General features: G+C 35.3%; 1 protein-coding gene across 3 annotated transcripts in view; it reads right to left on the bottom strand.

Annotated features, from left to right (window-relative positions):
- The window catches only part of NBAS (NBAS subunit of NRZ tethering complex), a 186,031-nt gene that overhangs the window by 103,022 nt on the left and 68,870 nt on the right, over positions 1-14,139 (bottom strand). For all 3 annotated transcript variants that reach the window (XR_010388180.1, XM_064508451.1, XM_026097158.2), the window contains exons 33-38: positions 13,875-13,988; positions 11,808-11,965; positions 9,557-9,655; positions 3,488-3,655; positions 2,754-2,867; positions 2,369-2,492 (exon numbers count right to left, since the gene is read on the bottom strand). Coding sequence is in view for 2 of the 3 variants with exons in the window: in XM_064508451.1 (XP_064364521.1) it covers positions 2,369-2,492; positions 2,754-2,867; positions 3,488-3,655; positions 9,557-9,655; positions 11,808-11,965; positions 13,875-13,988 (777 nt within the window). In the remaining variant the exon portion in view is untranslated. The remainder of the gene's footprint in view (positions 1-2,368; positions 2,493-2,753; positions 2,868-3,487; positions 3,656-9,556; positions 9,656-11,807; positions 11,966-13,874; positions 13,989-14,139) is intronic.

The raw sequence follows: 14,139 nt of genomic DNA, 5'->3' as shown, positions 1-14,139 counted from the left end.
AAACTGACCCGAAAATTATCTGCTTCTCCTCCATAACCACATGATGATTCTGTCATCCACTGTCCATTTCAAGACAACAGAATTAACAACCGCCAGGATGCAAACAGAAGAACTGATACACAGACAACGTGAGCGCAGTATCGCATTACACTGTATTTCCTTCTGAACTAAAGTAAAACTTCACCGTCGTTGCTATTAACGTTACAACAAACAATTACAGAATAGTGATTGTCATGTAACCCTTAAGATTAGGTGTCGGGGGGCCGGGGGAACATAAATTATTAGTTCTAAGAACCCCTTCATAATTCTTAGAAAACCTGGACCAGAAATTGCACAGGGAATTGCAAGCATACCAGGAAAAAAATAAAAAATAAAAAAAACCCCAAAACACACACACTTTCAGTTATTTGGTGTATTTTTTTAATTATTATTTCTAATCAGTAAAAGCCCTCTTCCAGGAGCCTAGCTCTTTGGTTATTTTAAAGAAATCTCATATACCAATATTCCCTTCACACACAAATCACTCCTGAGGCAAGAGACCTGCATAATTCAGACACATGCACACAAACACACCGCGAATTCTTTGTTCTAAAGGATGAATTATAAAAGGCTTGAATGATCACCTACAATTTTCAGATTATCATTAAATAGCCATCAGACTAAAGTGGATTTGAATGCTGGCCCTCAGCCATATACAAGAAGCAAATTTTTATGTGAAAATTCATCACAGAGATTGTCTAGATGGCAACACGTCACAGTTACTGCAAATGTAAACCTGTCCATCAGAATCCATGCTTCAAATAGCTCTTACCCATAGTTTTTTTGCTGATCACAGCTTGTTTCTGCTACATTCAAAATAACCTGGATGTTGTCCAAATAAAGATAACAGGACTCTGGAAATATCTAATATTAAAATTTTTATGAAGAAGTTTGCAAAAATTCTGTTTTCTACTCTGAACACCTGCTAATTTACTTTTATACATTCTAACAACCATCTCTGAGCTTTGTAAAAAATTTGGGAAGAGGAAGCAAAGAATCTGTAAGAATAGCCTTTTCTCCGGAAAATTAATGATTGTAAAACCTCAGAAATACCTAATAAATTGTGAGTTCTCTTCCAAAGTACCATCCCGAACATGACAATTGCCCAGGTAGTAAACATTTATCTTCACTCTTCAGACTGCAGTCATTCCAGGCAGCATACCATCAATACAAAGCCAAAAGACAACGTGATTTTGTTCACATTCTTTTATCAAGCTCAACATAACAGTATCCCAATTTTCTTCCAAGAATGTACTTAGCAGGAGAGTAAGAACTGCTTCCATTGTCATCCCTTATGAGGAATAAAAAAATCCTCTGTTCTATATTAAAACTATATATAAGTTTGCTGGCATGCATGTGTGTGTAGGATATCTATGTACACACACACACAAACACACAAGTTATTAGTAATCTGTAGAAATACTGCACATCCAAAACTAGTGAACTGCATACTTCTAAACCAAACATGGTAGTTTCCATTCAAGAGTTGAAATAAAAGTGTATGGCTTATGAAGAAAGCCTCACTTTACGCTCTTCTCACATTACAAGTGATTTAATGCACTCATTTTTCATAGCAGAACTCCCAATGGAGTAAAAGGCACAGATATCTTCCTTCAAAAGACACTAACAATATGTAAATATTTAAACAGTTCATTTTTTAAACAGCAGGAGACAGATAAAAGTAAAGACAAACAATTGTGGTTTGTTTTTTTTTTAAAAAAAAAGAGGAAATCATTTCATTTTTAACAAATTATTAAGTATAATCTATAAAGTCTAGAAATTTCAAAAGAAGCTAAAGTGTTTTATGGATTCCAAAAATTGTAGATGAGCAATTATGCAGCAAATAAAACACTGTAAAAATCCTGCAATACTAAAGTTGTACAAAAAAATGACACAGAATCTGAACAAATGAATGCACAGACATGCAAGTAACAGAGAAGCAAACATTGGGTTACAAATTTCTATTTAATTATCTCTATACATGGCAATATTAAAAAAAAACCTTAATCAGTTTTTCCCCATACAATGTTCATAATCCTCATCAGCCTCCAAATGACAGCACCTGCTTATATGAAGCCAACTTGAAGATTTTAGATTTTTATAGTCTGTACTGAGGGACTCCTTTTAAAAAAAAGTCACACTTCTTGGAAACCCTGTAGCTATTTCTATCAAGACTATTTATCGACATAAAAACTTGAATGATGACACAATTGGTACAAAATATCAAGACATCACCCCAGAATATTATGTGCAAGTCTATATATTTAATTTCATACATACCTTCTCCAATATATAGCAAATACGTAAGTGCATACACGCATAGCCGTACCTTCCGTAGTTGGAAGTAGGTCTTTTCCTTCACTCTTCGCTTCTGTCAGTTTCTCTGTTCTCAGCAAGACTTCTGCAAAGCTTTCCGAAGAATTGTTCTGGTATGTGCTATAGCTTACTTCAGACTAGAAGTAAAATAAGATAACTAAATGACACATGCCCACTACACAGTGCAATTCAATTTGGTTCATTTGCATCACATACAATTATCAGCCTCAATTCCTGCATTGGGTTTCCTTTACGTTTAATTCTGAGATTTTTTTCTATTTTTGCATAAGACTTCAAATCCTTATTTAGTCATCAATAACCCCAAATCAAAACAGTTACTTAACTGTAAGATCTCAACCCGAAAACTAAAAATTCAGACCTCTGTAGTAGAGACTTACTTCTGCAACATATGGCTCAGTAATGAGAGACTCATAAAATGGATGACAGCCTTGCTTTTCCACAGCAGCATTTTCTCCAGACCCACTTTTCAATACATCTCCAAATTCTTGACCCTAGGAGGAGAGGGAGGGAAAAGAAAAAAAAAAGTTTAGGTGAGTCTAATTGTAATGAAAGCTTAAAAAAAAGAAAAAGAAAAAAAAAACTAATTGCTGTACAGAAGGAAAGGAATTCTAAACGAAAATACCACTGAATTCAGTGGGGATGACAGGAGTCTTCCTACATAAAACAATGCTGAATCAGCTCCAGTACTTTTAAGAAAAAAAGAATCAGCCTCAAAAGTAGTATGAGAGAAACTGACATTATAAACATTACAGAAAAATCCACTGAAATAGAGAAAGCAGAAAAGAGAAACTGAAAAGGAACAGATTTGGACATAAAATGACACTATTTAAAGAGAGGACTTCACTAGATTTTATTCCCCAAAGTTCTGAAGTTTTGCCAAATTTCAACTATGCCTTCTTATCACTAGGCGAAAAAAGCAAGAGAAAACTGATTAGAATAACAAGAGAAGGAAACAGCTTGCAGATCCACTCTTTCACTGAGTTTTGCCCACAGACAACCCCTTGATGTCTCTAGCTCTGTTTATCCATTCGATACCATAGAAGAAGCCCTGCTTTTACACTATACATTAGTGAATGCGCAAACATCTGGAGACAGGTCAGCAACCCCTTACATGTAACGGTCGCAGGTAAGTTAGTGATCTCTTCCACCACTGTCCATCACTGACAGCATGCAGCATGGCTTTTGTAGTCATAGTCGTGTTAGACAACACCTTCATGGTTTTTGAGGTCGTCCAGTACAACAAGTCAGCAGACTGGCTAGAGGAAACGGTGGTTTCGTCCTGTGAGCATATCCAACACACAACAGCGAATGTTAGACTCGTGCCTTAATTATGCCAACGACCTAAAGCCAAGCACATTAGAACTCAGGCACACTGTGTTAATAACTTATTTTAATGATCATTGATTTAAGCAACAGCTGTTGTGTAAAAACAAACAAAGGGAACTTAAAAGCAATATGGGAGTTTTTAATTTAAAATGAGTAGCATGATCAGTAGAACATTTTGCCCCTTATTAAATTCTAATCTCATGATACCAGCTGTTTGTATTTCCAAACTTTATAGTGATACAGCTTTACATAGTTGTCCAATGGTTCTGTCAAAATACTGATTTCTCTACAAATGAGGCAACAACATGCTAAAGTTATTTAATAATTGAAGAAAGCTGATAGTAGAGACAACCTTGTTTTAGTACAGAGGAAGCATCAACTAAGTTGCCTGGAATTCTCAGTAGGGGAAGCAGTGAAGAAATGTAAAAATCCACCTCTAGACCAAGTGAAAAATTACTGTCAAAATTTTGCAGTCAGCACTTATGAGATACTGAATATAGCAAATCTAACAGGCCCCCCCCCCCCCAAAAAAAAATTGAGATCGCAGTCTATTCTCAAACCAAAGATTCTTCTGCAATCCATGCATGTACGCACCTACACGTTGTGCTGGAAAACACATTTACCCAGTTTCAGTAAACCTGCATTTAAATCTGTTCTTAAAATTAGGGCACGCTGCAGAAAAGGAAGTTTCTATACCACGCCTTCCTCAAGGAAAGCATTTAAATAATACCAAAACATCGATGAGAGCTGATCTGTGGTATCTAGCTACTCCAGTCCTAAAAGGCTTGTGTCAGTTCCACATGCTACAAAGCTCACACATTAGAACATAAATACATAACTAGCATGCTAATGTTAATGCACTGTCTTCAGCAACAACAGAAAATATAAATGTTCCCCTCCATACATTAAACTTTGACAGCTGCATGTCCAAGTTTTTTCTCCAACACCACTATTACTCATTCAACCATACAATAAAGGGCATTAAGACAGAAAACCTCTATCAGTGTAACTAATAAATGAATATGAGTTCTTAGGTTACACCTTATTAACTCATGACAATTTCAGATATCAGAGCAAAACACGTCAAGTTATGCTAGAGAGAATTACGCCCCACCACAACCTCAGTGACAAAACATCAGTTAACTTCAATAAGGTAGAATTTTACTGCAGAAAAAGAAAAAAAAAAGGAAAAAACACTTATTTTTAGTACTTTTTACTGTATTAGTCAGTAATATACAGGTTGATTAAAGTGGCAGTCCCATTTTAGCTCTTTCTTTCTATCAAGACGTCAACATTTTTTTTCAATGTTTTCTGAAATGGTATTGTACACTTCACAGGTAAATAAATATCACCATAAAAAGATATTATCATATATGTCACCTATCACATTTCTCATGAGCTCTTATCTAATGTTTAACAAGCTTGTATTTAGAGTTTGCAGGACTGGAGTTTTCCATTAGCCAGATCTGTTAGCTGTTACATATACTTAGAATAGGAAAACAAAACTCCAAGCAACAAAATACAAATGTAGATTGTATGTGGATACTTGTATAAAAGAGACTAGTTAAATTTATGTTTTCCAATGGGAATACCAAAAAGAGAGAAAGAAAAAAGAAAACCAAGATTTGACTTTCCATACTTTTAAGCAGTCTGCTCCTTCTCACTTTGTGGACTCTCGATGAGCAGCTAAGCGAAAAGATTCAGCTCAAGATTATAACACTAAAGGTTAGGAATCATTAGGTATATAAGCTCTTATTATGACTTATATTGTCAATAGAGCCTAGAAAGTTACCCAGCCTTAAGTAGACGCACTGGATTTGATTCAGCTGCTTAAAGATAGGCATTACCCAGGGGCATTCCAGACATCTGCATGCCAGCAGATATGACAGAGGACCTACAGTCTCTGAGCCAGTAGCTAAAGGCCAGGCGCATACCTTAGGGCATCTCAAATTGTTCTGAATATCTATGATTAGATAACTGAATCAAGCATCTAATGGCTGGTTAGCTGAATTATTCTCTATGCACCACTGACTATGTCTCCACTGATTACAATAGGAATTTAAGCACCTTGGGCACACAGACTTCTACGTTGAGATGTTCTGTTCTTCAGCACACGAGTTCAGTGATACTGAAAATGAACTCCTTGCAAGAACATGACTCCTTCAGGAATGATAGCTGTCTCTTTCTGTGAGAATTCTACTTTAGTTGCTACAGAGTTAGAACTAGTCTATTTACTAAACCACAAAACACAGTTTCATTTAATAAAAAAAATAAAATAAGGCAAAGGACTAACTGAAATGGCAAAGAAAACATTATTTTTGCCCTGAAGTTCCAAAGATTCCAGGTTGAAGATTTCCCAGTGCACGCTACATAAATACAACATCCCCTACTCATTTCTAAGCAGCAACAATAAAGATGCATGATCTAACTAACTTATGCCTATTTTTAAAAGATCTGGTCTTTTCCCAGTCTAGTGCTTGGGGGAAACAACAGCAAAAGACTAACACTCTGTTAGTAAGAAATTAATTTTGTTTTAGTAACATCTGCAAGACAGTCATTTATCTAATTTTTTTTGGAGAAATATCTTCAAATTATGTATGCTCTCCTATCAAACAGTTTTGATACCTGTGCCCCTCTCCCCCCACAAGAAGAGTAGCAGTATTCTTAAATCTGCGAATTCCTCTTGTGCTAATGTAGCCACTACACAGTAATTACATTTACACATCCAGATATGTAAAAGATAATGATTTTATTTACAACAGAAGCAACGCATGTTTTAAGTATCAAGCAGATTAAGCATAAAGTCAGAGCTCATTTACAAGGCAAGATTTACTGTGGTTATTGTTTCTACTGTTTATACACAACACAGCATCTTGTGGCTAAGCATTATAATCTAATAATGTTAGCAATAATATTCCGAAATGCTCTTCATGAATCAAGACCTTAACTTGTTCACTGAGCTATTTTGTTTGAGCAGCACAAGAGTAGTTGCTCAGGCAACTATAGCATACTATTAAGAGAACAAAGGGTGGGGAAGGAGGAAGTTTAATAAGTAAAATAGTCCGTTATGTTGGAATCACTGTAACTTCCAAAGGATAATTTCTCCAATGGATTCCTTGAGTTCAATGAACAGTGACAAGCTGGGCAGTTAGGTAACGAAGTGCATCCTCGTGAAAATGCATTAGTTCCTACAGAGTAATTATATGTATTTTTATCACAGCAAACTGGAACTTCCTACAGAATAGAAAACACCAAAAACTCAGAAATATTATACTGAAGTCAGTACAGACAACAATGGTAGCAGGCACATTCATATATGCAATCTGTGAACACAAGTAGCCAGCTGCTATCAAGACTTCTGAAAGTTTTATGGGAAAAAAAAGTTTGAGGAGATATTTAAATCAGCAACAAAACGACTTCAGACATTCATAGAGAGTTCTTCCTCATCATCAAGAGAAGAATGTCTGAAAAGTAAGACCAGTTGTTGATGTGGCCTGGTACTACGGAAAAACAGATAGGGGGAACTGAACCGTTCAATATTAGATAAAGTTAGGAAGAGTTAGGAAAGGGTCACAAAAGCTTTGAAATATTGATATAGTTACAAATAGATATTTTTAATGCAACAGAGAAAGGGAAGCACAAAAGATATGTACAATAGAAAAGCCTTAGTCATGTCAAAATAAGGAATATTATATTCAGAGCACGAATTTGAGAGGGTATGAAAAAGTGAGGAAGAAAAGTATCTGTCAAGGCCTTGAGAAAAGGATGCTACAAGTTAAAAAAAGTAGTAAGAAGAAAGGGCAAAAAAATCTTATTTTATTTTTTACTTGAAAAAAATAAAATTCTGTACAAGAGAAAGGTCAAGCATCAGGTATTAAGTGCAACTTTTAGGATTGCAGCCATGGAAATCAATCTAGTCAGAGAAGTAGCTATCGAATATATTGCTTTTCTAACATTTCAGATGTTTATAACAAAGGTGGAATTATACAGTGGCTAAATAGTCTTCCATACGTTTCCTCCTGCGTCACTGCAAAACACTGCAAGAAATAAGAGAAGCTATAAATCCCAGTTTAAATTAACTGTAAGAGGACAAAAAGTTAGAATTAATGAATATACAGAACTTCAGTGTTGCATCATGAGATACGATCTGGCAAGAAAGCTGTATTAGACACATAAACAAACAAACAAAAACACTCAATGAAACAACATATAAACTTGCCAGGTCAACTGCCTGCCTACTTCTAATCCCACAGAACCAGCTACAACTGAGGGAAAAAAAAAACAAAAAAGAAAAAAAGAAAAGGAGGAAGTAAAAGTGGATAATTTTCTGCATGCAAATTCCCCAGCATAATTAAAATTGCTTCAGATATCCAAACTGAATTGGAAATCAGTGAGTTTATTCAAGTCTAATGAGTACTAATGCTTAGCTCATGTTTCTGAATTAATTTATATGCATGCATATTTTTCTCTCACAACATACATATACTCAAGAGGACTACAGCATATGAAAAATGATACGTGACAGATTTGTTATATATATTAGAATATTGTAACCATACTCATCAGCACCCACATTATCAAAAAACTCCAAAATTTAATTAATCTTCATTTAATAATCTATCGGAGAAATTTATTTACAATTTCCAGACTCCCCCGAAAAAGCATACATGCCCATGAACAGATCTCTTCTTCATATAAATGATTCTAGTGAGTACGTAAGTTAAATGTTTAGCTCACTCCTGAATATTATTTTCAGTGTTATTTTATTTTCCTCTCCATTTTGTTTATATTGAAAAGTTTTATGATCCCATTCCAATAACATGAATGAGACATTTCTTTAGCTACCTATTAAATATATCAAAGGCAAAACTTAACTGGCATCTTCAGTTATCATTGGGAAAAATTCCCAGAAGGTAAATGACATTAAGTAGGACTGCAACTCAGACATATTTGTCTCAAAAAGACAGACTATACAATATGCAGCACCTTTCTTCTTTCTTTCTCTACTCTTTCCCTTCTTGCTTTAGTTCTTTTTTTGTTTGGTTGGTTTTCTTTTAAGATATGTTTAACACCTACAGAAATACTCAATTAAACAGAAAATATAGAGGAGAAAATAAAGGAGTTTAATTTACATGATTTTTTTTTTCCTCCAAAAGTTTTTTAAACAAACTTACAATATTTTAATCTCTGAAGAGGCTGGAAAAGTCCTTTATTTCCTTTCAAAAACAGGCAATTACATCTCCTTTAAAGAGAAAAGTACTTCCCTGTTTTGTTAACATTATAATCATGAAAAGAGTAAAGAATAATAGGAGGCTTTCTCTTGCTCCTCTGCCTGTATCTGCCACAAAGCAGTTAGAGTAGATGTTCCTTCTTACACATGTGGGCTAACAAAAATATTTTCACAGGCAGTATCTAAAACTTAAAAAATGCAAAAAGCCAAACTTCTCATTGCATAGAAAAAAAGGGAAAAAGATTAATTCAAAAGAGCGTTGAATTAAACACGTAGCCCTTTTTTTTTTTTGCCTTGTAATAGGGACAGATCAAAAAAAAAGATCAAACCAACATTAACATATCTTAGTATACTAGGTTTTGTTGCACTTTCCTCTTCGCCTGTCTCTGGGTTTATATTTTTTCTATGGTACTGAGATTGCCTAGAAAGAACCAGCCAAGACCAGAACAGACTATATGTAAATATAAGTATACAAGCAAAAACTTGCACTTTAAAAACATCTACCAATTTGTGTTCTTAGATTGTTTTCACTTTGTCTGGTAAACAGGCAAATGTTTCTAAGCCTCAAATTCAGTTCTTCATCACAATACAAGATAAAATCATCAGTATATTTTTAAAGCTTACCTCAGTATCCTTACTGATCAGCGATGAAGTTCCTGAGATATTTACATTCTCACCTCCTTCTGAAGGAAGTAACTGATAATTCACAGCCTGATAAAGAATCTATAAAGACAGAATAAATATAATCTCCATCAGCCAAATAAGTGAAATGTAAGAATTATACCTCTGTTGTAACTACAAAGCCAATAACTTGAGATGCTAAAGCTTCCATGGTAGAAAGACAAGGGGGGCTGTGGGGGAGGAAGGGAATAGACACCAACACATACATACATATATTTCACATCCTCTTACTATCATAGTCTCTAGGCAAAATGACTTTTCCTTCTACGTGATTTTGTGCAGTCTTTTTCATACAAGGTAAGATTTGTTCTCGTTTTGTTTGAATTGAGGGCACCCTGTTGCACTACACAGGCTAACGAATGTCCACAAAAAATACAAGTTCTTATAACTGCCACTGAGGTGATGGACAACTTTATAGAAGCAAGTGTAACAGAACAAGATAATAGTTTAATAAGCAGAATTTCTGTCCCATAGAAACAATACTAACTGTATTTTATCAGAAGTTCATGCTGACCAGGTGATATTAAAGGTTTTTTGCATCTATCTACCTCTCAAGAGAGAGTTTGAACAGAACATGTTCAAACAGGGCCACCAATGAACAGAGCTGAAAAACTTTTGCATAGCTTATAGAGAAAGTAAATGCTGAATTTAGATATGGTATGACAATCAGAACTGCATGATACAAGGAATAAGGAACTGAGTAAGTGTGCTTTAATGGAAATCATAACTTGAGTTTGGCTTGCTGGGGCAACTGGACAGCACCAAATTAATCACCACAGTGCACATTTGCTGCTAACGATATTGCACTAAAAGAGAAACCTGAGTGAAAATCTCACTCTCAAGCTTTGTGAAGACAAGGAAATTGTTTCCTTCGAAGAAGTGGGACGTGAGACAATAATAAAGGGTGCCCGAGCAGCTGCACTGCATACCGACTAACAGAAAAGGAAGACTGGAAGGAACGAGTCAGCAATATAGACACGGAATTGACAGAAAGTCTAACAAATGTGGGTTTATAAAGAGCCAAAAGTTTATTTGACTTCAAATTCTAATTCCAAGTAGAAGGACTTAAAGCGGAAAAAAAAAGGTTTTTTTCTTTTTTTATTTCCATACTAAACAGCTCTCAATCCTGCAAAGATTCCACTTGTATTTAAGCTTGTGTGGTACCTATTCCTCTCCAATTCGAGTGTCTTTCATGACAACAAAGTAAGTAAGTAGCTTGCAGGAGCTAGACTTTATTTCAAGTCCTTTGCAGTATTTCATTCTGATATCACTCTATTATTGAAGCCATTTAGCTACACAGACGGCTTTCATATCGTGTTTCCCATTTTTCTCATACACACTGTTGTACAAGCAATTTTGTAAAGAAAATGGACATGCATTTGCAGTTACCTTAATTAGAATGTATATGTATATCTATTGCTCCCCTCTCCCCTCTACTCTTCCAGAGACATAAAACAGAAGCTAATTAACATGAATTCTTTGAAAATAATAGCATATAGGCCAAACCAGAGTTAAATTGAAAGAAAATTTAACCTTTTGACAACCTATATTACTGCAGCGCAGTTTCAACTAAAACCTTTCAAAAGGTTTTCTGTCACCGTGCCAAGACATATCATTAAATTGCACAGCGATGTGTTCTCACACACATATGTGACTAATCGGATGCCTACAAACCTAATCCTGCTAAGAAATCAGTCATTGCAAATTTAATAAGCAAATTTATATCCAAGTCTTCATTATTTTCATTAAAACTATTACATGGTTGAAATCAGTAAGGAAGAAAATTCATCATATATTTGGTAGAGATCATAAAAACATAAGAGTAAACATTTAATGGACATGTATGTGGACATTTAATGGAAGCTGCATTACAAGGTATAAAAACCTGACAGAATTTGAAAAGCATATCAGAAAAAAGTGCTGAATTAACTGTATTTGCCAATTAAATGTTAATCAGATATTCAGTGAAGATACTAGAAGTATTAAGATCTAAAATGCAACTTCATTTCATGGAAAAACAGTTATAAGAGACCTTATCTGTTGCAATTCAACAGTGAAAGTAGAAAAATACAGTAGAACAGATGTAACCATGTTTGGGCGGAGGAGGGACTTAAAGGCACAAACTTAAAAATGAAGTCCCCTGTATTACCTTGGTAAGCACTGAACTTGCATGAAAAGTTTTAGAAACACCTACCTGGGTTTGCAATGAACTGCTCACTCCCAGCAACGTCTCTATGGCACTTGGGGGGCAGTGCGTCAGAGCAAAAGCCATGAGTTCCTGACGCATACCCAAGTCATGGTAGCCTTCTGATTGACCGAGTTGACTGCATACCTCCCAGCTTTTAGAATAACCTATAAGGGAACACAAAACTTGCTTCTGAGGTTGGGAAGCTTTGCAGGATGCAGGATGCTTCATAGTTCTTATTGGATAAGATAAAATAGGACATGGGCTATTCCTGCCAACACTTAACTCTCCTTGAGAAAGGCACACTCCATAAAACAAACATAACTCAACTTCACATTGACTTAGTATCTAGAAGATTCATTATCATAGTGTAGATATCAGTCCAGCAGACATCCATAAGCACACCACATACACATTATGGGTATCTTATTGCAATATGAAAATAGGAACATACTTCTTCAGAGTTTACTCTTAAATACATCACTGTAATGATTGTAAAAAGTATCACTTCGTATTTTCAAAGAAGTTGAATTCATCTGAGGTCTGCCTGCCTCAAGACTGAGAAGAAACCCAGAGGAACAACTCCAATCTTCTTTTGCATATTGACATAAATATATGCCAGTTACTTCCACTCATATCCTTAAATACACAGTTTGTGTTTTTTTTACATACACACACACACACACACACACACACACACACACACACACACACACTCACAAATATATATAAAATCTCTATATACATATATCTGTCTCACAAATATTTTAAAGGCCTTTGATGGACAGCTAAAGATGTAAAAGATCAACACATTCCTATTAGCTGTCATCACATATTTTTGCCTGGTTGAGAAGAGGAACAGAAAAGAAGTGCATGAGAAACTGTTGTTCCCAGAGGCATACAGAAAAGCTCCCTAAGGCTAGAAGTCTAACAGTTATGGTAACTACTGTACCGCACACAGTGTTTGCTGTATACATTTGCTCTGTGTATTTGCATATTACATGCAGCAAAAACACTTGCATGCATTTGTCTTGCAACAGAAGTATCACAAACTGCTAGGATCCATTCTTCCCACAGTAGGAAAAGGTTACAGGAATCTGCAAGCCTCCCCTCTCAGCTCCTATCCATCACATAACCTTTTATCAGAAAGCCAAGAAGTTCAGATATGCCCAAATGTACCATGCACAAGTCTCTCCAAAAGTCAGTATAGGTTCAGCTTAAAAATACCTGAATTGTTTCTTTTAACGTGCACATGTAGTAAGAAACAAAAGTCAGCACTTAAAAGAATATTTTATGCTGCAGTAGTAAGATGAAAAACCAAACTAATACAAGACTGTTATCCAGCTGGCGAACAGAGATACATTTCTTATAATTTTTTACATTTCCAGAGATAAACAAGTGGAACAGCAATCCTACAGAAAAAAAATACAGATGTGATTCAACTTCTGCAGGTTGGAACACAGTTTAAGAAGGTTATTAAACCTATTTAATTTATATTTCCACAAATTTTATAGAGAAGAAATATGACAGTGTATAAATGATAATGAATACGTGTGGACCAACAGAGATGTTTAATCTCAACAGTATTTCACCTGAAAGTTCGTTAACAAAAAAGTGATACTAGAACGTAGCACACTAAGGATTTAAACAGTGAGACAAATTAAAACATTTTTCTCCATTTCCTTCTTCCCCCTTATTGAGTAATTTACAAAAAAAGGAAAAAAAAAGGCACTGAGCAGACAGTTAAAAATGAAATCCCTGATGGGGCAGATTTACGAGCTTCTGCCATGAAAAACTAAGGATTATCTGAACTGCAGTATGCAACTTCTGTTGAGAGTTCTCGGGGAACTAAACAGACTAAAAAAAAGAGAACATTCCTCCAGAAGTCACCAAGGCTTAAACATTTTTTATTTTGTGACTTACACAGGAGCTGTCATATTTCATACCATTTGTCTTTCGCAGTTCATGTGCTGACTTTTGATTGTTACTTTAGATTGGACAATTTCATATTTTACAACCACCAGCATCTCAGTGGACACAAATTTCCACCACCATCACACCATTTATTTACTTCACCTGTGGCCATGAGCTCTTGGCAATGCATACTAGCTGCTTTGTAGTCCTGGAAACTGAGAGCTTGTTCTACTAAAAGGATTAAAACTTGACCTTTTCTTTCCATTTGGTCATCTCCTGCAAGAAAAATTGAACATTTTTATTAGGTACTTGGAAGTAATATTCAATTTAAGTTCACTACTGTATTTCATAAAACTGTATGGCACAGCATGAAGAGACCCACCTTGTGGAAATATAATTACCTACTTTTTCCTGAAGGAAACAATAA

Source organism: Dromaius novaehollandiae, chromosome 3 (genome assembly GCF_036370855.1).
Source record: "Dromaius novaehollandiae isolate bDroNov1 chromosome 3, bDroNov1.hap1, whole genome shotgun sequence".
Classification (NCBI taxonomy): domain Eukaryota; kingdom Metazoa; phylum Chordata; class Aves; order Casuariiformes; family Dromaiidae; genus Dromaius; species Dromaius novaehollandiae.
This window is presented reverse-complemented; position numbering and strand designations above follow the sequence as displayed.